General features: G+C 41.8%; 1 protein-coding gene across 1 annotated transcript; it reads right to left on the reverse strand.

Annotated features, from left to right (window-relative positions):
- Positions 1 to 293: 293 nt before the first annotated feature.
- lingo1b (leucine rich repeat and Ig domain containing 1b) lies at positions 294 to 21120 on the reverse strand. Its single transcript, XM_030092510.1, has 2 exons — positions 20825 to 21120; positions 294 to 2177 (listed from the first exon to the last, which is right to left on the reverse strand). Exons 1-2 carry the CDS (start codon positions 20834 to 20836, stop codon positions 318 to 320), a joined length of 1872 nt encoding a protein of 623 aa, XP_029948370.1. The 5' UTR covers positions 20837 to 21120; the 3' UTR covers positions 294 to 317.
- Between the last annotated feature and the right edge of the window lie 2886 nt (positions 21121 to 24006).

A 24006-nucleotide genomic window follows, 5' to 3' on the forward strand; every position in this document is an offset into this window, starting at 1 on the left:
ACATTTCTGTATTACGTACCGTTGTCAAGTGTCTGGGTGCATGTTAACATACTGATCGAGTATTGCCCATACAAATTTACATAAATTTGAATATTTAAATTCAACATTAGTTTTGAAGAGATTTAGTCCCTGAAGTAAAAAAAAAAAAAAAAAAAAAAAAAAAAGGAAAAAAAAGAACTGGACAAAAAAGTCGAGGGTATAGTGTCAAGATGCCTTTGCTGTGCAATTTGTATTCCTCATGAACTGAGTACATATTTGAAGCATGGGTAATATGCATCCCCGACTGCAGTTTATAAGCTTACATGACCACCTTGTGTTCACATGATTTTCATGTTGAATTGTACAGGTGCCTCAGCCGGGCTGGTCTCCTCCGTTTCCTCTGTGCGTGGCACATATTCAACCTCTATACTTGACTTTGTATTGTCTTTCCCTCTACTCCAGAGGAATAATATTACAAGACAGAAGAGGACTACTCCGAGGAAAGAAATAAATCCCATGGTGGTAGCAATGATAAGTGTCTTCACATCAAATGGAAATGGAACTGTAGCCCGGGTCACATTCGCCCCTTCATCGCTTGGCTGGTTTGAAATGAAGGCAAATGTCTTGTTTGGCTGGTGGGGCCAATTCGGGGAGTAGCTATGCACAAAGAGGTGAGCAGCTTTGGTGTCATTTCCCGCTGCATTACTTGCAATGCACAAATAGGTACCATTGTCTTGGATTTGGGCATATCGCACCTCCAAAGTACCCTCGTTAGACACAGAAAGTCTCGAGGCCACAGTTTTGGTAGTAATGTATTCCTTCTTGGGGGACAGCCACATTATAACAGGAATTGGATCACCTTCAGCTTGGCAGGCAAAATGCACCGTGGTTCCTTCGTCTACATGGCTTTCTTGCACCTTATAATCCTTGATCTTTGATTTCTGGCAGATGAAATACTCAGGAGGGAGTTTGTCTGGGAAATCCTTGAACTCTTTTCCTTGCACGACCTCAGGCGAAGCACACATGGGCTGGTGTCGGTTGAAGTTGAGTCTCCACCTTCGACGGAAGACCCAGAGCAAGCGACAGTCGCAGGCCAGAGGGTTGTTGTACAGAGCAAGGGTCTCCAGATTCCCCACTGAGTGGAAAACCGACTCCTCCAGCGTGCTCAAGCTGTTGCTGGACACATTAAGCAGGCGGAGATGGTTGAGACCTCGGAAAGAGTAAGGCTCAATGGCAGCTAACCTCCCACCTGCCAGATGAAAAGCCTGCAGCTTTTGCAGATTGAACAGTTGGTTCCCGTCCACAGTATGAATTGGGTTGAAGGACAGATTCAAAAACCGAAGGTACCTCAAGTGACTGATAGCTTGATAGGGGATGACAGTGAGATTACAGTTTGTGATGGACAGTGATGTAAGGTTGAGTCCAAACAAGCATTTCGGGGTCATGGTATCCAGAGCAGGCATATGAGAAATTTCCAGCACTCTGAGCTGATTCAGCCTTTTAAAGGAGTAATCCCTTATGACAGTGACGTTGAGATACCGTAATCGAAGTGACAACAGGTTATGTAGATGGCTAAGGGCATCAGTAGGCACTGAGGCCAGATTGCATCCCTCAATGTTGAGGCTCTCAAGGTTGCTAAGACCATGAAATGATCGCGGTGAGATGAAAACTAGGTCATTGTCGCCAACCTCCAAAGCCCTCAGGTTGTACAGCTCCTGAAACATATAGTCGAGCAGAATGACAAGTTTGTTCTCACTAATATCCAGCTGAGTGAGGTTGGTGAGGCCAGTGAAAACTCCCAACTGAATGAGCTTCAGCCGGTTGTCGCGCAAACCCAGAATCCGAAGGTTCATAAGGTTGCTAAAAGCCCCTGGCTCAATGGATGAAATTGTATTTTCGTTGAGTTGCAGCTCCTCCAGCTGAGGGTAATTGATGAACTCCTCAGGTCCCAGAGCCTTCAGACGGTTCTTACTCAGGTCTAACAGCCTTGTTTCTGTGGGGATCCCCTCGGGAAGAGCTGCCAGTCTCCGTCGATGACACACGACTGAGCGCTCCTGACCGTTGCAGTCACATCGGGAGGGGCAACCGGTGGTGGAGCCGGAGAGGACGGTGCCGAGCATGAGGATCAGGATGGGCTGCCAGCATGCCACCAAGTAGCTGTGCCCACCTGCCTCTGCCGACACCATCCTACTGCTTACCTGTGGAAACACAGACAAAATAATCACTGTCACTTCTCATTTATAAAGATGTGTAGTGCAGTATTTCCAAACAAGGGTGGGGGCTATTCATGGGGGGTTGTGAAGCCCTCTGGAATTTAAGGGACTTATTTTTCTCTTAAAAAATAGGTCAGACGACATTTTATTCAGCTGTGTCTCAGAAGTCTAAGCATTTACGATAGAAGTATTTCATTTAGTCTAAGATTTTAGAAATAAAAAAGCATCAGAGTGAGTTCACAAAGTAATCAGCACGAGGACAAACTAGTGACGCATCAGGTTAAAGAGAAAGATGGATCATTTGAAAAAGTACCAATAAAGTGACATAGGATATATCTTCACTGGAAGGATGGACATAATTATAGTTTAATTAATCTTTTATGGTAGAAAACTGGCAGACAAAAGTTTGAAACTGTAAGCTGAAGTAGCACAAGTCCACCAAACACCCTGAGATGGAGCGTAAATCCAAAGAGTTTATCCTCAGAAAAAAGAAGTCTGAATAAAACAAAGACTGTGTTTTACAAAGCATATGTTATGAGGAACTGTGTGTGTGTGTGTGTGTGTGTGTGTGTGTGTGTGTGTGTGTGTGTGTGTGTGTGTGTGTGTGTGTGTGTGTGTGTGTGTGTGTGTGTGTGTGTGTGTGTGTGTGTGTGTGTGTGTGTGTGTGTGTGTGTGTGTGTGTGTGTGTGGTGTCAATAGGGTCACCAAGGTTTACAGTGGCATAAATTTGAGTCCCTCATGAAAACGTCTGAGAGCCATTGGTGTAGAGCCCCCACCCTCCTGTAGAATCTCCACCCTCATTGTCATTTGTTGTGGAGGAAGTGTAGGACTGGGCCTAGTATGTCCTTGATTTAACTTTGTGGATATATCTGTTTTCAATGAAAAAAGTTCCACTGCATACGTTTTCCACCACTGAAGCTGCTTAATATTCCATTGAGCAGTTTACCAACTGCAATAAAGAGCCACCCGCTGAAAAGTACAATAACACCAATGGGGACACGTCCAACCTAATAATAATCTCGACTGTGGACAGTGAAGGACTCGGCTGTACCCTCTTCACATGGGGAATGAGTGAACTTAGTCTATAAAAAGCCAAATGAATAAATAAATACCTTAACTTAACTATCAAGTGAATTATTTCCACTGAGTTCTTTAAATTTAAATTAAATTAAAAATAGACATCAGTGGCAGCCTTCATTTTTAATACTGTTTATTTTTTTTCAAGTGTCCTCCCACCCAAGATAAACTCCTTCTATTCCCCCAATTAATTTCTCTCGATCTGTGGTCTGTGTCTGACCATGTTATAAGCATGCGCTGGAAGAATAACCTTCAGTGTGAGCTCAATAATTTTCTAACACAATAACAACCTTTGCAAAAATCTATATTCTTTTTTTTTTTTTGCAAAGTCAGGAAACTCACACTCTTGCTTGTGAGATATTCATCTGCACAGTGCTACAAAGGCATCAGCGGCCATCCCCCCTGGTCCTTGCATACAATTTCATTCTGGTTACTTTCCTCACAAGTAATGGAATCAGCCAATCAATAACAGGGCTTGGTCACACAGTGTAACCACCTCACTGTGCTTCTGCCTTCTGAGTGCACTGAAAACAATCACTGACACATCGTCTCGGCTCATACGAACCGTGTTTAATTAGCAGAAAAAATGCCACGCAACATCTTTAAATGTCTCCATTGTAAACATTGGTAAGCTGAACACATCCCGTGCCACTGCTATACTGGTGACCTTGCAGAGACACAAAACAGAGATTGCTTCCAAGTGGTGATAGATGGAGAAAGAGAGATTGTCGGAGGACTTGAAACCCTCATTTGATTTTGACTCAGGGGCGCTTTAACGTGGTAAAACCTTCAAGCTCTACTTCTCACATCAATCATGCAATTTCAGTCACCGTTCTATCTGTGGGATACACTCTTAGGAGAGCTTCACGCAAAGCGATTCTATAATTTGCTTTTTATCAAGAAAAGTAGCCTCACTGCTGTTTTGTTTACATAATGATTACAGGGATTTTTGTGACATTTTATCTGAGTGACAAAGCAGCATGTAGGATTAAAAAGGAAATGCATCTGTATTGCTATGAAGGTTTAAAATTGCAGTTATCGTAGAATTATTAAGCAGTGAATAGTGATGTGTAAATGGTAATTCTGTAAGGTGAAGCCATTGCAGTCTCTTTGCCAATACAGCGTCTGTCCCAGTATTCATGATGCTATCTTGTCATAATACGTGGGAGCTGAATAGGCACTGCAGATGCTTTGCTCAACTCATTCACCATGGAAATGTTTTTAGAGGAGTGCTTCACATAATTAGTGCAATGCTTTTCAGAACCCTTTTAACATGTTCTCTGTGCAAGTCGCAGCTTAAAAACAATATTAAACCTGTTAATGAACATTACACTTTTTTCTTCTCACTCCCAGTAGGAACGGAAGCCGTGAGGCTAAGGAGTCCTGGACCGGGGTCTGGGTAGTTTTGATGGCACAGTAATTGCCGTTTGCATTTTCACTTCCTCCACAACTGTTAATTACTGTTGACTGCGTATGTCAGACACTTGGTGCGTCAGTGCAGTGCGTATTGTAAAAGCCATATTGACAGACTGAAAGCTGGAAGTGTCTGTCGGCACTTCCTTTGTGACCTCCCACTCCCGTCTCTCACTAATTACATGTATTTACAAACGGATAGCAGGATAGGCTGCATAGGCTCATCAGCCGGGGTAGCGTAAGATCCTCTCACACGGACAAACTGCATCTGAGCTCAAACACAATGGAAATCTACCAGATAATAATAGAGGCACAGACAAGAATGACGCAACAACTTCCTCTCGATCCAAGCATTAGCTCCTGCAATATATGGGACATTTAAATTGTCATCAGTTCTCTTGCGCTGTCTAATATATCCACCCACCGTTACAAAGCTGAAGCTGAACATTTACAGCTTGAAACATCTGCATTTTTCAGCCATTTACAAAGAAATATCTAGTCAAGTGATATTGATACTGGCAAGAAAACTCTCAAATGTCAATATTCACCTCCCTTCCATTCCACTTTGTCCAACCAGGGGTTGCACTTGGCTGGAGTCAATTCCAGCTTACAATGGGCGAAGGCAGGGTGCATCCTGGACAAGTCATTATTCCTCCACAAAGACTTGCAGCCACACTCTCTCTCTCTCTCTCTCTCTCTCTCTCTCTCTCTCTCTCTCTCTCTCTCTCTCTCTCTCTCTGCAGTCAGTTTAAAAACAGCAGTTCACCTAAAGCTCATGTTTTTGGAAATGCAGCATTATCAGTATCTCCCTTTGAAAACCTAAATTTACCTGTAAAAAATAATGTATATTGCTTAGAAAGATTATTATGACCCTAAAACAAGCCTATCAACAAAAGTGAAAAAAATAAATATTAAGTAAGTAATTTTGATGCTGTAATGCAAATGTCTAAGCGATAAATGCTAGGATTTGCGTTGTGATTCTATTTGTGCAATCCCTGCACAGCTGCATGAGGAGTATGACTGGGCTGTAGTGAATGCTGCGGCAGCATCCCTTCACTGATGGTGCATATTTACTACAGTAATAAATAAATCATGTATAAAAATCTCTGTCTTGACCACTGCAAACACAATAATACCACAACTACAGGTAATATTTTTATTCTTGTTGGGTCTTATTTTGACTTTCAGCGTTGTTTAAAATAAATCATGAGGCTGAAACCTGCCAAATGAAACGCAATACTTTCCCACAGCGATGGCTCCAGTACAACAAATGGTGCAGAGCTGACTGAAAAAGCTGAAATGGAAACATCTGCAAAATAATATTGTGTTGATTACCCGAGAGCTGTGCCCAACTGTGCAAGCTGCATTTCTCTGCAACCTCAAAAACAGCTGAGGGGAGGGAGGCAACTCCGGAAGATCAATAGCTATCAAATCCATCTGAACAAGCATCAAAATGAAATAGAACAGTTGTTTTTTGTTGTTTTATCCCCCCACCCAAAAAAGAAGAAAATATCTGCAAATAAAAATTTAAAGTAAAGATTCACGCAACTCTGTGTTTAACTGTTAGATCTGCACCAGTTCAGTTTTGATCGCTTGAAGCAGATTCCCAAGCTCAGAGTGTAGTGAAATATTATCCAGATATCCAGTGCAGAAAAATGGGTGATGTGATTATCTGTTTGACACAGAATATGATTTTATCTTATGGAGTCAGAAACATGAATGAGGATGAGATTCGCTTATGTCACTGCTAATCGGAAACAAGCAAAAGCTGGGATGAGGTTTTTTTTTTCCCCCCTCCTTTTTTTAACCAGAGTATCATGCATGATTTATGATTCAGCGTGTAGTAAGGACAAGGGTACTATCTGTGTAATCTGGCCTTACAGTCCGCAGCTACTCACCGTATCACCACTGTGTTTTGACCTTGGGCTGAATTTCTGAAAACAAAGAGGTCTCGCCACAGTCCTTATGTACACAGCCTTTTACCCTCACACTCTCAAAAACACTGTCATCTTTAAAGAAATTCCAGTCCTTGATTTACCACGCTACATTTTCCTTCCATTTCTCTTTTCATTGCATTGTGCACAGGGGCAATATGAGTGGACAAGCCTTTCTTTTTGGCCCTTTTATGACTGCTTGCATTTTCTCAGCGGACCTCTCACCCTGTCATAGTCTCCTCTCAAAAGCATGTCTCGGCCCACCATTAGTGTATTGTTACCTTGAATTGCTGCATCTCTTCTCCAGTGGTGCTGCGCGGCTTGATACCGGGCGAACCGAGCGAGGTGTGCCGGGATAATGGGTCACTGAATGTCTGCGAGCGGCTCGTAGACAAACAAGCCATATGCATCAGTGCATACGTACCTGCTTTTAGTCCTCGCTGGCTATTCAATTTGTTGTTTGGCTCACTAATAGGAGTGCTGTTTGGATTAGTCAGGTGTTTTCAAAAATATGCCCGTTTTTTTTTTTTTTTTTTTTTTTTTACTGTACTTAATGCATTTGAAAGAAGTCTGAGGTTACTGAAAAGTCACATGAACACTGGATAGAATATACAATCATGTGCAGTTCATGTGATGTCTGTTCTGCATGCAGGAATTCATTTTTTTTGGAATCAGCTAAATGTGAAATCCGTGTAGTTCAAGACAGATTTCTCTAAAGGGACAGTAAGGCATATTGTATTGCTTTCTATCGTACTGCTTATCCTATTGCGTCTTATCATTCACCTCATTGTTTCTCGACACAGTGCTTTTTTACATTGCTTTTGTTGTTTTGTTTTGTTTCATTGTATCTGTGTACATATTATTGTTTCCTATGGTGTCATTTCTCGATTTGTGTTGTAGACAGTGACACGTAATCCTGCCTGGATCGTCTCGGGGATCTTTTATAAGTGCAAGTTCTCCATGCAGTGTAGAACTGGCATCAGTATCAGTATGCCTCCCTTATTGTAATAATTTATCATCCTCTCCTTTCTCTTTCTTTTTTTCGAATTACAAAAGTTTTTTTCTAATCGGATAATGTCATCAATTGTCATATCAGTTCTTTTCATATTGACTCTTGGATGTTGTATCATGTTGAGTCTCATCACATTGGAGCTGTTTTTTATTATATCCTATCTTCTTGCTTTTTTGTCTTATACGTAAGTTCTCTCTAAACTACAGCCTGAATTTGACTTTCATGTCCTGACTGGACAGTCTCAATTTGGTTCCTGCTGTCTCGAGCCATCAATAAAACTGAGCTTCTGGCAGTATTTCCACTGACATGTTAAATCATTTTACTTTTTGTTTTTATTGATGCGCCTTCAGTATGGACTCAGATTGTCTTTTTTTTTTTTTTTTTTCTGCTGACAGACACTACTTATCGATCCGTCTTTGCAGCCGTGTTGTGATTAAGTCGCTTTGGAATTGATGTCCTCTAATATCTGAAGGTCAGACTTTTTTTCAGAAATATACAGTGTTTTTTGTCAACTGTCTAGAGTATTGTAGTGTTTGTAGTGTTTTCTATGTAGGGCAAACATGTTGTATATAGTAACAGTTCTTCTTCTTGAGTCGTTTCATTTGAACATCTCTACTCACAGTAACCAGCCTCAGTTTCATCATTATTGTTGCGATCAGTGCGCTCATTAGCACCTCTCTTCTGTGAAAACTTGCTGTTTGGTGGTAAACATATCCCGAAGAGCTTTGATTGTTCTATAACTCTTTCAGACAGAATAACAACGGATTCTGCAGTTGAGAGGAAAACAGGGTAAATATGTGAAGGATTTAACAGATAAAGATTGCTTCAACTGCCTTGTTTATGCTCAAGTGACAAATTTAAAACAAACATTTAAAAGTACAAAATGTAAAGGTGGGGGGGGGGGGGGGGGGGGGGGGTGTGAAAGAAATCTCCTTACGAGACCTAACTCCACCTGAAGGTGTAATAATGTCCAACAAATTTCCCTAATCTATCAAATCTTTTCACACAATGCTGAACATTCATAGCGTCATGATTAGCATGAAGACGTTGAGGTGTAGGCCAAATCTGTAGCATGTAGGAATCTTGACAGGCAACAGTAATGATATTATGAATTTACAATGAGCAATAATGTGAGAAGTGTCTGCGCTCGCCCGGCAAAGGCACTTCAAAAGAGTACTGCCGCAAGGGAAACCAGCTAATCAACATCCTCCAGAAGAATGGGCAATCAGACCTGAGAAATCCTGAGAAAATAAATCCTCCCTGGAATCTGAAGTTAGAGGTAACCACCCTGTGCAAAGCTACAGAAGGAACTGCATGGCTTGATGATCCACCTTGTCTGGATGAAATGCTTAGAGAGGTAGAAAATGCTTCAGTGCATGGGAACTACCCCAGCTGAGATGCAGACACACGCCTGCATGGGGTCAGTAAACTTCCACTCTTTTTTTTTTATTTATTTTTTGACAGAGCAGCATTCTCTCCCCTCTCAGACTCCCACCAAGAAAGGTATACACTGCATCGACGATAGAGAGGGACAAAAATATAACTATCACTGTGCAGGGCAAACAACAGATGCGTATTTTGGGAGCAATGTTTAATGCAAAAATAGGAATGTTTAATTACCTGTGTCAATTTGCTTGCCTCTACAACACACAGTTAATCCTCCCACTGTAGCACTGTGATAAGTTCAAAAACCAAAGGGCCTGGCGGCAATGGTTTCAAGTTCCACAGGGACCCGAATTAATCGAGACCAACTTACAACACTGCATAATCCATCATAATTAGTGATCATAAGGAAGCAATTGTGGACCGCAAAAACACACAGCAGTATTTTTGAGCATTTCTGCCACTGTACTGCTCTCTAGTTGGATTTCTGCCGGTGGATTTTCTTGCTGCATCGATAGGAAGCTGTTCACACGAGCTGAGAGGAGGAGTGCACTGTCGGAGCGCTTTGCCCCTGTGGAACATCCATCCATCTTCTATACCCAATTTCTTCCAAGTTGCAGGAAGTTCGAGCCTCTCCTAGCTAACTTTGACTGAAGGGCAGTGTGTACCCCGGACGGGTGGCTCAGAGTTAACTCAAAGAGACACACCATCACCCCCCCCCCCCCCCCCCCCCCACACACACACACACACACACGCAATCCAGCCATCAATTAACTGACGAACGTCTTTGTTTCTTGGAGGAAAAATGGAAATACCAGGGAAACAGGAATAACAGGCAAACTGTATGCAGAATGAGTCCAGACATGAGCGCTAACCCATTTTCCAAGTGTGCAAAGATGCACTGTTTTGGTTGTAAATTAAGAGCAATATCCTCAAGAGGAACAACAAAACAAGTCGGATCGTAACCCAAGCGATTCTCCAACAAACCAAGTCTAAGCTGAAGCCGGAGCATTCATCCTGCATGAGCTGAAGTCTGACAGGTGACACTGCAGATGAATTGCCCCAAAGATGGCGAGAGACATGCAGGCGTCATAGCAGCCTGTTCTCTACCTAAATATCACCAGCAACTGTGCTTAATGGAACAGAAAATAATGCTGTCGAGTAGGCTTTCCATTCGGGCCTGTCCATCTCAGGGGCCCCTTTTACTGCACTCTAACCAGCACAGAATTCACCCAGTCACACAGATTCATGGCTGCTGCTATCGGACCGGGCTGGTCCACAAAGGTTATGTGACACCTATTCCATCAAATTTCATGTTTGGTAGATACTCTTTTTTCTTGTGAAAAGACTTTTTTGTAGTAAATATTATTACTATTTTTTCCCTCCTCTTTTCAGGTTCACTGAAGGTGCATTTGTTGGGTCAAAGTATGTTGATCTTCTCTGTCAGTGCCAAACAAATTTCCAAGTTTTAGAATTAAATTACATTCATTGGCAAGAAATACTTGTACAGCAAAGGAATAATCCATCCAACACAACACTGTGCTTACATTCCTTAATCTAAATGCCTGGTTTGTATATCAACGCCCAACAAGGCTTGTAACTGATGGATGATAATACTTCGAAACTTCATTCTTCAACACTTTGTCAGTGGAGACCTTTATGTGCTATTTATGATCAGTGGAGTCTGAACAGTATTAGATTGACTTGTATGAAAAAAAAAATTCAATTCAATGATAGAATTCCTTCTATTTATTGTGGTTTTGTGCAAACATTGCCCAATATGTGACTAACTAAGCAGAACTGGACATGTGTTTGACAATGGGAATACTGTCATAAATGTCAATAAATGTTTTTCAGAATCCCTGTGGGGGTAAACAAAGACTTGTCGCAGTGATTCGCCGGTCCCTCCCCTCCCCCCGGGGTCTGTGTCCTGAAAACAGCACTTGCAACTTTCAGAGGAGCGGACCTGACAACATCTCGCGAGAACAAACCTGCTTTACGGCGCTCATACGGGAGTACAAGGACAAAAGCGCGTAAAACAAACATGAAACCCTCGCTAGCGTTAGCAACGCCACCCTTAGGCACTCACGGATGGCAGAACCAAAAGACAGAAAAAAACCTTTGTCTCACGAGCGGAAAAAAAGGAAACGGGAGTGGGACGCTTTCTGCACGAGGGGTGGGGGTGGGGCGGGGGTGGGGGGTGATGAGGACAATGTTTACGACAGTGAGCTTTCACAGGAGACCAGTAGGGGGAGCGCGAGAGCAAAAGTTGCAAAGTACTCCTTTAAATGCGTTTTGGGTGTCCGTTTACACGACAACAGAGGTCGGAGCCAATGAGAACTTTTTTGAAACCACTCAGGCTCTGTCTCCACGGAAACGGAGGACAGATGTGCACCACGGCTGTACTAAGTAGCTCTTCTGCACACGGACAAGAAGATGGACAATGACAACAATGTCAGCCTCCAGAGAGTGACGACACCTGGTCCATTGTCCATACGAATGTCTGTGTGCTCTCCATTGTTAATGTTTAAAGCGTATTTATCTTCGCGCACAAGACCAAAACAACAGCATGTGAGTGGCCCCAACGTGAAGACGACGCCATTTCCTGCAGTTCTGACGTTTCTGTGTAAACGTTAAACTGTGTAAATGGAACCTTTTTGTAGTCAGTAACCGTCCAGAGGACTCAACACTTTCATTATGATGTCCAATCAGCATCAGCAATATTCTCTCTCATGACTCTGTGTGCTGCACAGTGAGAGGCTGGTTGGCACTCTGCCCTCAGTGGCTCCAACTGCATGTTAGTGTGAATCTGCGTGTGTGTGTGTGACTGTTTCCTGGGTGTATATCCCACATTCATCTGTCATCAGGTGTGATCGGATGTATACAGATATAGCTAACGCACAATTATGAGGTGTAATGAAAAATATTGACTTGTCGTCAGTAAAGCATCCAAAAGAAGATCGACTTATTTGATGCTGCAGCCTGATTTTGTCTTTTTCTGAGTGATATGACATTAAGATTCCTCCATAAAAACTGTTGTCAGTTTGCCATGGAGGTATAAAACCTTCAGAGTAACGAGCTTCACATTATATCTGCCCCCTATACTGTAGTTCTTTATGATCCTTTATACATCATTATGAGGATTCATCACGTGTTTTATAAAGCATTATGGGAACATTTTTATGGCTTTTGAATGTGCAAATATTGCATTATACAAAAAAACTTTACACAAAGTGCTGTGTATTCTCTTTTTTCTTGTTGCAGAAGTACTAAGAAGGAAGAAATGTCTCTTCTATTTGAGACACAATGGTTAAAAAAAAACAAAAAAAAAAGAACATCCCGTCATGCCTTTAGCTGTGAATACTGCTAACTCTTTCTGCTCACCTCAATGCACATGTACTTTTTTAGAGAATAATTGTCCATGCATTACAGTACTGCTAAATGGGTATCTCCCCTCGTATTTAAATTGTAGCTGGCGTGTGCACCTACACGGGGCCTGTGCTGTGTTCAGACGCCTCCCCTGGGGTCCCGGGCGAACAGCGAGCGGGGAAGAATTGCAGCGATCGTTCTCAGTACAGCTGGTCTGAAAATAATCAGCCTCCAGATCAGAAGGCTCCTCTCATCTCCTGTGTACAAACCTAATCATCTTTGATCCTCTGTAGTGCTCATAAAATAATCCAGCGAACACTTTGTGTATGTGTGCATGTGTCTTGGCCTCATAAGTGTCAGTTCACCTTCGTGTTAATAATTTAAGAGGCGACTCAGTGAAACTGGCACCTCCATTTTCAGAATTATCAGTCAAGTCGGGTTTAGTTAAAACCCTGCTGGAGGCTTCATGCAAGTTTGTCTCAGAAACCCTCAAAGTGACATGAACAGACTGAGGACGTGTAGAGACGTCACAGACTGAGGAGGTTAATAATGATTAGGACTCAAATCCATTTAGTCAGGAAGTTGCAGTTCAGAGTCGGGAATTAGAGGTTATGTGCAAGTGAAAAAAAAATGGAAATCCAAACCACTTCTGAACGTACACCTACACGTCACGCCCTGAAGAAGGCTCCTGCCGAACCATGTGGGTGTCAGCCATGGCTGAACAAAATAAATGGAGGTTGTTTTTTTTTTTCCCCTTTAACTTTTACTACCTCGGATTTGAAGTTTGAGTAAGTGTGATTGATATTGGCTCGATGATGCCAGGCTTTTCCTGTTAAATACAAGCACTAAGTGTTGACTCAGATGTTACAATCCCGCAGAATTAAAGCATTTCTCCAAATCATGAAGAGCAATTGTTTTGATCTTGCTGTTTCCTAAATGATAAGTCTGCACAAGCGGGGATTTCTTCAAAAAAGGGAGATGCTTTTCCAGCTCATACCATATTGTCGCCTCTATCATGTATGTTTTTGACTGTTAATGGTTTTTTATGGTATAAAATGAAACCGGAAAACAGTGCAATCACATAATTAAGTGAGCAATTCAAGTGAACTTGTTTTGATTGGCCGGAGACAGCCACTACTGTATGGAATTAATGAGCAATCTAAACGATTTCTTTCATGAAGGAAAGCCATTAATGTGACTGCATTTTAATTGGGCATGTTACAAGTTACTGCACATAGTATGAGAATTAACATGAGCAGAAGCTTTATCACTAGTCCTGTGAACTCCTGTTGACTGGAGGCGGCGTGCCGTCATTAATCCTGGGACTGACTCAGTCTTCCTGACAGCGGCATGAATGATGCCAGCCTGTAAGTAACATTAAAGTCGGAGCTGTATTCACTGTGCAGCGTCGTATAAGCAGCATTAGGTACACAATACTCTAAATTTATGCAAATACATGTCTGGTGCTGACTGCGTGTTGGTAGTTTATCATTGAGGTTTTATTGCGTCCTCACTCGTGTGACTGACTGAACATCAGGGAACCTTAATAGCAGCGCCCTCGGTGTTTCTCAGTGGGTGGCACCAGTTGGTCATTCAGCTCGCTTCGAGGGTTTTGGCGTATTCCAATGTGTTCCAGATTAAATGCACTGGATATATATGATCGACTGATTGTAAGTATTATCCCAGCTGTTTTGAGTGACTCAGTACACCATCTTGTGGTGTAAACCTGCACTGCAAGATCTAACTCATTATGACTCAAATCTTTTTTCTTTTTTTGTTTTTTATCAGAACAGCCAAATGATTGCAGTGTGCTTACACCGAACAGAGACGGCATGTTTTTTCCTACTAAACTCTAGCCCAGGGGTGTCAAACATAAGGCCCGGGGGTCACAACTGGGGCAACGTTCGGCAAGAGGAACCAATTTGGCTCTCCAAGCCAACAAGTTAATGCTCAAAATTTCAAAGAAATACATTTCTTTAGAGTAACAGACACAACACTGAGAGCTGAGGCACGATATCCGTAATGTTACCCTAAAAGATAATAATTACTTTGTTGCAGGAAGAACTAGCCTCAAAGCCATGCTGTCATGGTGGGTTTTTAAAAACATGCATAATGCCGCAGTGATAGAATGTTTTTGATATTTCACTGTTTTTCATACCAGAGGGTATCATTAGCCTTGTGTTGAAATAGTAGAAATTGTCAGTAGTCATTTTTTGGTTTTGCAAAAACAAGGACATTTTTAACCCTTATTCTCTGGGAGAAAAAAGAAAACCTAAAATGTATTTTAATTTATAAATTTAGGTTTTCATGGCACTCGAGATGCAATTGTGCTGAATGTGGCCTCTGAACTAATCTGTGTTCAACACCCCTGTGTTAAGCCATCAGGCATGCAATACACATTTGCACCACCAGAGGGTGTTTTGAGTCACTTAAGACAAAGCCTGAGGAATAAGTAGCATTATTCTGTTTTCAATGTATCCACTGTTCACTGCTCCATATCAAGACCAGTGCTTTACCTTTGATAGCACAAGTAAAGCATTGCTATCTGTTTGTTTGGGTGACAAGTGTAGGTTCTGATTCAAACAAAATAATAGAAAGTATATTGTTTATTGAAAGTACAAATCCCAAAGCATAAAGACTTTTAAATAAATTGAAATGTTTATTTATCAAAGCTATATAGTAAGCATAGTGTAGCACATGTGAAGTGTTTGACCAATATCATGCAGTCCTAATTGTTTTTGAATTAAAGGTGGAATAACTGAATTAAACTAATAGATTTAGCAAGACGACTAGAAGCAAAGGCCACAGTTAGAGCTATCAGGTGTAGAGTTCTTGTGAGTAATATGACCCAATGCAACGTGGCCTCAAGGCCACCGCCTGATTAATTATCAATCGCTGTGCATCTGGATTCTGCACTTGAACTCATTAAGACTCTCCGCCCATTGCTGTGACAAACAGCGCAGCCATGAACAATTTATTTCACAACTAGTCTGGCCTTTTTATCCACAGAGTCTGTTTGGGTTTGGATATATTTGAACACGCTTTACCAGACACTCCAGTCTCCCAAACATGCAAGCTCCTACTCTGTTATTTCAACTCTGCTCAGGTAGAGTACAATCAGTGTGTGGGAACTTCTGAGCAGGAAGCCTTTGAGCTGGGAACCGCTGCCCACAGCTTTATGTGGGGGGTCAGAGAGAGCTAGAAGCTGGAGGGACTCTTGCAGACAGGCTTGTGAACCAGAACAATTAGCTGGAAGAGGCTGAGAGCTGCTTGGCACTGCAGACAAAGCTGTTCAATCTGCCTTTACAGTGACTCATTTGATTATGCACTGATATGGAAAATTTGCTGAATGGAAATCCAATTTGATTATCCTGTGTTTTTCTTTATTTTTTTATTTTCTTGAATAAGTATCGTGCAGTCCCTCTTTCAAAGTTTGCAAAGTGCTAATCTACCTTTGGCCTCATAAATCATTATTGGAGTATTCTAATTAAAAAACAGACTACTCAGAGTTTTGCACCGTTTGGACTTTAACTGGCTCACAGTCAACATAATTAAGCAGATCCCTAACCGACGGTGTTGAACACCTTCCAGTGCAGGATTTAATCGTGCAGTTTATTTAACCTGTTATATAGTATTACCATTCAGATCTGTTTCTTGGTTCACTGACAGGCGAGCGGTAATACTACAAAAGAGGTTCCCTCTTCATTAACACCCAATCTTCCTGAAAGTCAAGTAGGATAAGCTGGGAACTACAAACCCTTATCCCCTACACACCATCAGGGAATATACAGCGCTCCGGCTGCAGTTGAAAAGAAAAGGCCAAATGCCATGCTAAAGGCATTTTTATATCAGAGGAGCCTCTTCTAGCCCTGCATAGAGGTCACAATGAGACATTTTCTGACCAAATCACTTAGAAAATGAATAGCGGCTACAGTTCAAGCATGAAGCTAGAGTACCCCGGCATTTGTGTGCTGATACAATGAAACTTCCCTGCTTCATCAGAGAAATGTGTTCAAATGGCTTTCCTAAGTTCTTCACCTCAATCTCTTGGAAGGAATGCACGAGCCATTATGAGGATGGAGAAATGAGGCAGAAAGATTCCAGAGACTTCGCCGCCGTCTTCCTCAGTCATCACAGTTCAAAGTACACAGAAATAGAGAAGAAATCATTCACCAGACTTTTCACATTAGAAGAAATAACAAATCAGCCAAACAAACGGGACTGACAGGTGCATGGGAGGAGATGCTCTTTGCATGGCTTCTGCTGCGATCGCTTTCATTTTATAATATTGTAGGCCATGTTATTTTGGAGCTTGAAACCACCCAGGAGTATGAAGATGAGGCAGCCTCATCCAGCCTTCATCCTACGAGCCCCTCACTGTCTCACATTTTGCATAAAGCTGTTATTATTAAATTTAAATGAGGAAGGCTGCTGCAGAGCACCGGGACGGTGACCTTCTGAATACATTTGTAGATCGCAAATTTGAGTATCCTGTGACAGATCTGCCTCCGTCCGTCACCTCTCCATCCTGCAGACGCTTGTATAAACACACAGTCTGCTGCTTCTGACCACAATCGCTTCCTTTTAAAGGCAGCTGATATTACACCTCATGCAGCCCTGCTTTTATTTAAGATGGATCTTGTTTCAAAGAAGAAAAAAAAGGACTCAGTTGTAACACTATAAACATTTTTTTCTCCTTTTCCCTGGCATGTGTATGTTTCCTGTTTTCTGGGCCATCACAAATGAACTGTTACATTCAGTAGTGCCCTGATTCTAGCTGTAAATAAATGAGCTATAATTAGAATACAGTCCAATGTCAAACATGAAAAATCAAACCATAACTGACAATGAAAATGGCAGTGGCATTCAGTGTGAACCTCTTAAAAACAGACTGATCTCTATAACTAACCCGGCAATTCTGAAAAAAAAATGAAGCTACATGTGGCTTTCATGTCATGCAAAATTCACAGAAATACAAGTAATTGTGACTTAAAGGGCCGTGCTGTTTGTCACACTCTGTTGAAATGGTGCTCTGCAACAAGAAAGGAGCTTTGATAATCCCTGTTTGAGTTCACTGACAAAAGGATGTTTTTCTGTATCATGTAGAGTTTAACATAACAGAATATGAAAAACACACCCAGTCCTGTAATGTTTGATTTGTTGGAAACCTCATAGATTTAAAGTATTGCTGTTGCAGCCGATTTGTGAGGACACTTGGGAATTGGGTTTAAAAAGTCCTTGAACTGAAAATTATATTCATAGATGATTAAAAAAAAAAAGTGTCCGAGGATGGTTACATTAATTTATGAGTGATTTATTGAAGTCATAAAAAAAATCACTTAGATACAAAACTATACACTAAAGGGAAGGCAAAATGGTTTTTGTAGATTTCTTTTTCTAACAATGCTTCTCAGCAAGAGATCCAGCCCCAGTGGAGAGCCTGTTTATTTCCCTTTGAAACTGTTTTCATAAGAAACATCTATTTTTCAGCTGAGCAATAACACCTTTTCTCTAATGCAACACACATTCCGAGCGCCGCTGCTCATCCCACAAATGCATGCAAAGTCATTTAGAGGAATTTAAATGGGAAATAAACCAGTTTGAGAGGATTCAAACCAAAAATCATTCTCAAAACAAAGAAATGACTTTTATTCCTTTTTTTATATCACGTATTAATTTCAAATTAATTATCTGGTTTTAATATGAAAGAGGAGTTTACCTCCTGCTGGATGGACTGGACCTTGCATGGTAACTGCCTCCATTGGTGTGTGTGTGTGTGTGTGTGTGTGTGTGTGTGTGTGTGTGTGTATGGGTGAATGTGATTAACAGTGCAAAGCACTTTGGGGGCTGCCCAAGAAGTGATCAAGCACTACATAAGTCAAATTTATTTACCATTTAACTAATACCACATTCTTCAGCTGCTTAAACCATGATCATGCATTCAGACCTTGTCATGCACCCAACCGTCCACCCCGACCTCCCCGTATGCCGAGCGTGGTGATAAATATGGAGCTGAACACATCAAATGTTTCAAGAAGTCGTTAATTTAAACAAGAAAGTGCTTCCTCTGCATGAATTGCCCCGGTACTGGACTTGTTGGGACTCCTTCAGTAAAGAGCTTGCACGTTCTCCCTGTCTGTTCCTGCCTCTCTGGTTCCATTACCACAGTCCAAAAACATGCGTATGAAGTCAGTTCAGGGCTCTCTGTGCGATTGTTCTGTGATGGACTGGAGATGTGTCCAGGGTGTTTCCTGCCTTCACAGTAATCTAGGATGGGCTCCAGCATCCCCTGACCCTTGGTTGACAGATATAGAAGATTTGTTGTAAAGAAGATGGATGGAGTTTTTGTGGTGGTGCAGACCATCCAAGTTTAATGGGCTTTTCGACAGAATAAAGAGGCATCTGTGTTGGATTCTTTCCACCCTGCCTTAAAAAGTGAATGTCAGCTGCTTTTGAATTGTGGCTTTGGATGCTGGACTGACATTTAATTTTCAAAGCAGCATAAACTATCCTGACTCCAATGAGCAGTTCTGCTGAAATTTTAATTCAAACCTATTATTTTCCAACAGTTCTGTATCACTGAAGTAGCCCGGCTTTCTTTCTTCTGCTGCTATTATTTAAACGTGTTTGACTTGTAAAAAGCTGCAGGCCATATGAATGAATTTTTTTCTAGATATCATTGTTTTTCCACATTCTCTAAAACAAATCGACAAAAGCATTGGCTAAAGCCCAACGCCAGAGCATATGGCCGGCGAAAGTGGTGGAACAAGTAGAATTTGGCCACTAAAGAGCCAGATGCTTAGAAGTTAAAGACCAAAATTGAGCAAAAAATTGTAAATATAGCATTTGTATTTATCAAGGGTGAATATATCACATCAATATGCTAATATCCCTTTTTTTAATTTTCTGCCATAAATTGGCATTTCGTTGCAGATTTGCCACTTTGAGTCTTTAAAAAAAAGTAAAAAATAATGAAAATGACTTGGTTGAGATTGAAAATACATTAGATTATGCATAAGCATGCATACATTTGCATCTTATATAATCCAATCAATGATCATTTAATTGAAATCCTCAGTGAAATAAATGAGACAAGCTGCAGAGCTGCAATTGTTACAGTCCTGATATTTCCATAAGCGGTGTGCAAGTTGAGCAATTTCAAGCTTGCACTGTTATTGCGTATACACACACACACATGCACACACACACACACACACACACTGGAATACAGATGCAAACTCAACAAAGTGAAGCTGACACTATATAATGTAGATGGCTGAAATAATTGCATAGCAGACTGCAGAGAAAGGCTTGCCTGGTAACAATGACGGTTTCAATCACTCAGGTGCTCGCCCGCTGTAATCAACAATTCCAGTCATAAACATCCCTTTTCTCATTTCACAAGCGCTGGATTTGAGTTGACTGCTTAGAAGCTGCAGACCTGCACCCACAGTGACACGCATATATAACAACTCTCCCCAAAAAGGAAGAGTTCAATCAGCCATCATAGACTGATTAAAGAGGCCCAATTAAAGTCTTTGTTAAGCTCTTAAAACCCAGACACCATGAGCAGGCTCTTCACTCACGGGCTGTCGGGGGGGTCTGTGGCTTGCAGGAGGTTGTTACCGCACTATTGAAAACAGAGAGGTAGAGTCCCCTCACTGCTGTCTGCCTGCTGGAGCGTTGCAGCCGTGATCATGAGGATGCGAGTATAAATTAAACTACAGGATGCCGTTCATTTGGGCTGCATAGATAATCAAAGGAAGTCTGCCCCCATCCCCCACACCCACCCTTCTCCATCAACTCCGCTGCCATTCATCAATCTAACCTGTGGCAAATCAAACACCTGCACGGGATCCTTCAGCAGCACCCGAAACGACCGCCGGCACGAGGCGGCTGATCATCCACAAAGTGTCAGTCCGGATGACTTTATTGACAATTGAGGGAACATGAATGTCAATGAGCAGATTAGGAAGCAACAACAAAACATCCTTGCGAAACACTTGGAGAGAGATGCAAAACAGACTCTCGTACTCAGCTTCACACCTTTTGCTGGGATATTGAAGGCAGGGCATTGGTTTTCTTCTGTTAGATTCAGACAAAAAAGGCTTAGTACTAATAGAAAAACAGGTCAGAAAAACAGTGTACATTTAGATATTACATCCACACTTAATTCCCTCATGTGTTCCCTCAGTACAAACCCCAGATTGCATAGCAGAACAGCAAAATGAAACCAATCTGGATGACAAAGCACAAATAAGACCTGGACCTCTCCTCTGAGAGCAGTCCTCCCTCTTTACATGCTGTCCATTTTCCTATCATATGTAATTTTATTCCTGACATTAATTTGCTCTCTTGCGATCCCCTGGCCCCACCACTGCACCATCATAAATCTGATCCAATGACTCAGTGCTCAAAGCCCACCATAGAGACAGAGTACTTACCAGGACTGTCATGCAGAGAATTCTAATTCAGGCAGCTCCATGTTGCCAAGGAAATTCAAAATGCCTCCGAAAGCATGGAGACAGGGATGCAGGATTCAGGGCAGGCGAGATTCAAATGGGAGAGATGGGATATGAGCAGAGATGAGAATCCCTTGTCTGAGGGGGCATTTGAGAGATGCCTCCGTCCTCTCCAGATGCGCTAAATCCGGCAGCACTGATAGGCTGACATGTAAACACACGGGCGGCTCTGCTGGCTCACACACGCTCACATACATGCTGCACCTAGCAGAGACCGAGAGGAGGAGAGGGAGGGGCGGCTGATGGGAGCTGGAAGGAGGAGCTGCAGTGCAATGGGAGAAAGAGATGCTCAGAGCACAGGCAGCGAGGGGAGTTGAAAAGAAACGGAGAGAAATGTTCTCTGATTGCACTGGCAGCGTCTCCTTTTGATTTTTTTGTTTACTGTACTTTTCCTATTTGTGGACTGATTAAAAATTATGTGGTTTAACTGGAATATGAGCAGCTGCATGGAGGGGGGGGGGGCAGAAGAAAAAAGGCTGAGCGACAATGATAAATGGAAAAAAGGAGGTTAGAGAGGGAGAGGGGTGAATAATAAGAAAAATCGAAAGGAAGAGAAAAACCAAAATGAGATAAAACTCAGGTTGAGTTAAGAAGGGGAGGAGTGAAACCTTCAGGGATGTGAAGGAAATGAAATTCATTTTCTGCAGCATGCAAACCATTGCTGGTAATGACAGGCAACTTAAGACTGCTGTGGATTGGGGATGGATAAGTACTTTTTTTTTATTTTTTAGATTTCCTGCCAGAGATGAGGATTATCACCACCCACAGTGCAAAGGGAGGTAATCGTCAGACAAACTCACCTTTGCTGTGAGGAATAGGGATTGAGGCTGAGAAGCAGTGGCTTAACGATGGTAATGGGTATATGGGGTTGGCACGCACACACTGGCAGAGCCAAGAAGCCTCCACAGTCGGGGAGTGTTTATGGGAGATTAGGGTGGGGATTTAGTTGGGTGGTGGTGGACATGAAGGGCTTCTGGCCACCGAACAAACCCTCTGACAAAAAAATATTCAAAAATCCATATGCAAAATGACTCAATTGTCAAAAGGTCTGCATTTTAAAGGTGACCATTAAGAGATGCACGCCTAAAACATGCGCGCAAAGTCTGGGAATGTTTCTACATCTGTTACCAACAGAAGTCCGCTTGTTTTATTTTAAAAGGTGCATGCATTTGTGGGATGAGCAACAGAGCTGAATTTAAATTTTGCCAAATCTTTCTTCTTCTCTCGAGCTCTTTGTTCCTTTGACGAGGCGTTTTAGGACCCGTGTACATGACAGCGGTGCACAGAGACACTGTAAATGCAACTGTTTGAGAACAGCTCCCAGGGTGGAACTTTTCAAAAATGCTCGGACTTTGTGTCTGTGCAGATGGAGAAACACTCAACTTTTTTCTGAAACGCTGCTTCTGTGTATGCTCAGTACGGCGATATTAAAGAGCTCCTCTGCACATTTACCAGCAGATGGACAACAGCAACTACGTTTGCCTCCAGACTGTCATGACCAGTCCATATTCTCCTGGGACTGGGTAGTTTGAGTTGACAGTCACCGTAATGACATTCCAACTTGGTCGTCTGTCCATACAAATGTCTGTGTATTCGCCATTGTAGGTGTCCTGAAATGTCTTGTGAACAGCGTCTCACTAGCACATCAGGATGAGATTCTGTAGCCAGTGGAAATCCCATATCTCGACAGACGTCCTCCAGAGTTTGAGGGTGGAGAGGATGAATTAGACTTCACTCAGGCCAAATCCACAAAACAACACCAAACAAAAAGTCAACAGCAAAGTAAAGCCGTTTGGCTTCAGCAGAGGAGATTTGGCACATCTTTTTTTTTTTTTTTTTTTTTCACGGGTACATAATCAGCTCGCAAAAATGTGGCACCATTCAAAGGGGAGATAAACACGGCATTCCTATATGAGATTGAATTCGTACAGCAACGACATAATCCACCAAACACAAGTTTGTGTCATTTCATGTAACTTTGCTCCAAAAAAAACCCAATAAGAAAATTCACCAAACTTCAGTACTAAATCTGTGAGACAAACCGCGGTACACAGAGCTGAAGACGGCCAATACCGGCACGCCGCTGCTCTGCCATAAACTGTAGAGCGGAGGACAAGAATTATTTAGACAGCTGGAAAAGACGATGCACTCCGCACCAATACAACATAAAAGAAATTTATGGGTCATTTTTCCAGCTCGAAGCTAATCTAACAGAAATGACTGATGTCCCATGTAAGAAATAAAAAGCAGATGAAAGGTATTGCTGAAGAAATGTGGATGACGTCAACAATAAAAACAGACCGGACATGAAGGAGAACGAATTCACCCGCTTTTGTAATACGTCTTTTGAAGAGCACTGTGCCCACTATGGCCACTTAAGAAAAAAAAAAAAAAAAAAAAAAAGGATGGGACTGTTGATTCATGGCAGCTACATTTACATTCAGGAGCACCATGAAGGTTTTGTCTCCAAGCAGCACTGTGTGACTCAGTCTATGATGGATTTCTGTCCAAGACAAAAAAAAAAAAAAAAAAACAGTATCAGTGTTCTTGCATATTACACAATCCACAGCTAACTGCATCGATATGTGGTTTTTATTAACACCCAAGCGTTCAATTTTCATAATTAATGCCTTCATAACTGCATATCTGCAACAGCCTTGAATTAAGATGATTTTTTTTATTTATTTTTCATACTGACGAGCCTGCGGAGTGGAAATGACTTACTTCAGGATGAGCCTGTGCACCGTGGGTGCAGCCCATTTATTCATCTAAATGTTTGCCATTGCAAACAATAAAAAAAAAATTAATAAAAAAAAAAAAAAATCCATTACTTTGTGGTAGCTACTGTCTATCTGCAGTCCTTGAGTTGGTCTCCCCTCACCCACCCTTCAGTTACTGATATCACGGCTGTTATCGGGGTGCGATAAGTGATGAAAGCAGGAGGAGGGATGACTTTGGTGTTGAGGAGGAATCTGACGAAAGACAAATAAAAAACGAGCCTTCTTATAAAATATACGTTGTAAAGCATATAAGTAGATCAGTGATAAATGTTAAAGGTGCGTCAGATGAGAAAACAACACATGCAAAAAACAACCAAAAAAACA

Source organism: Salarias fasciatus, chromosome 1 (assembly GCF_902148845.1).
Source record: "Salarias fasciatus chromosome 1, fSalaFa1.1, whole genome shotgun sequence".
Taxonomy (NCBI): Eukaryota; Metazoa; Chordata; class Actinopteri; order Blenniiformes; family Blenniidae; genus Salarias; species Salarias fasciatus.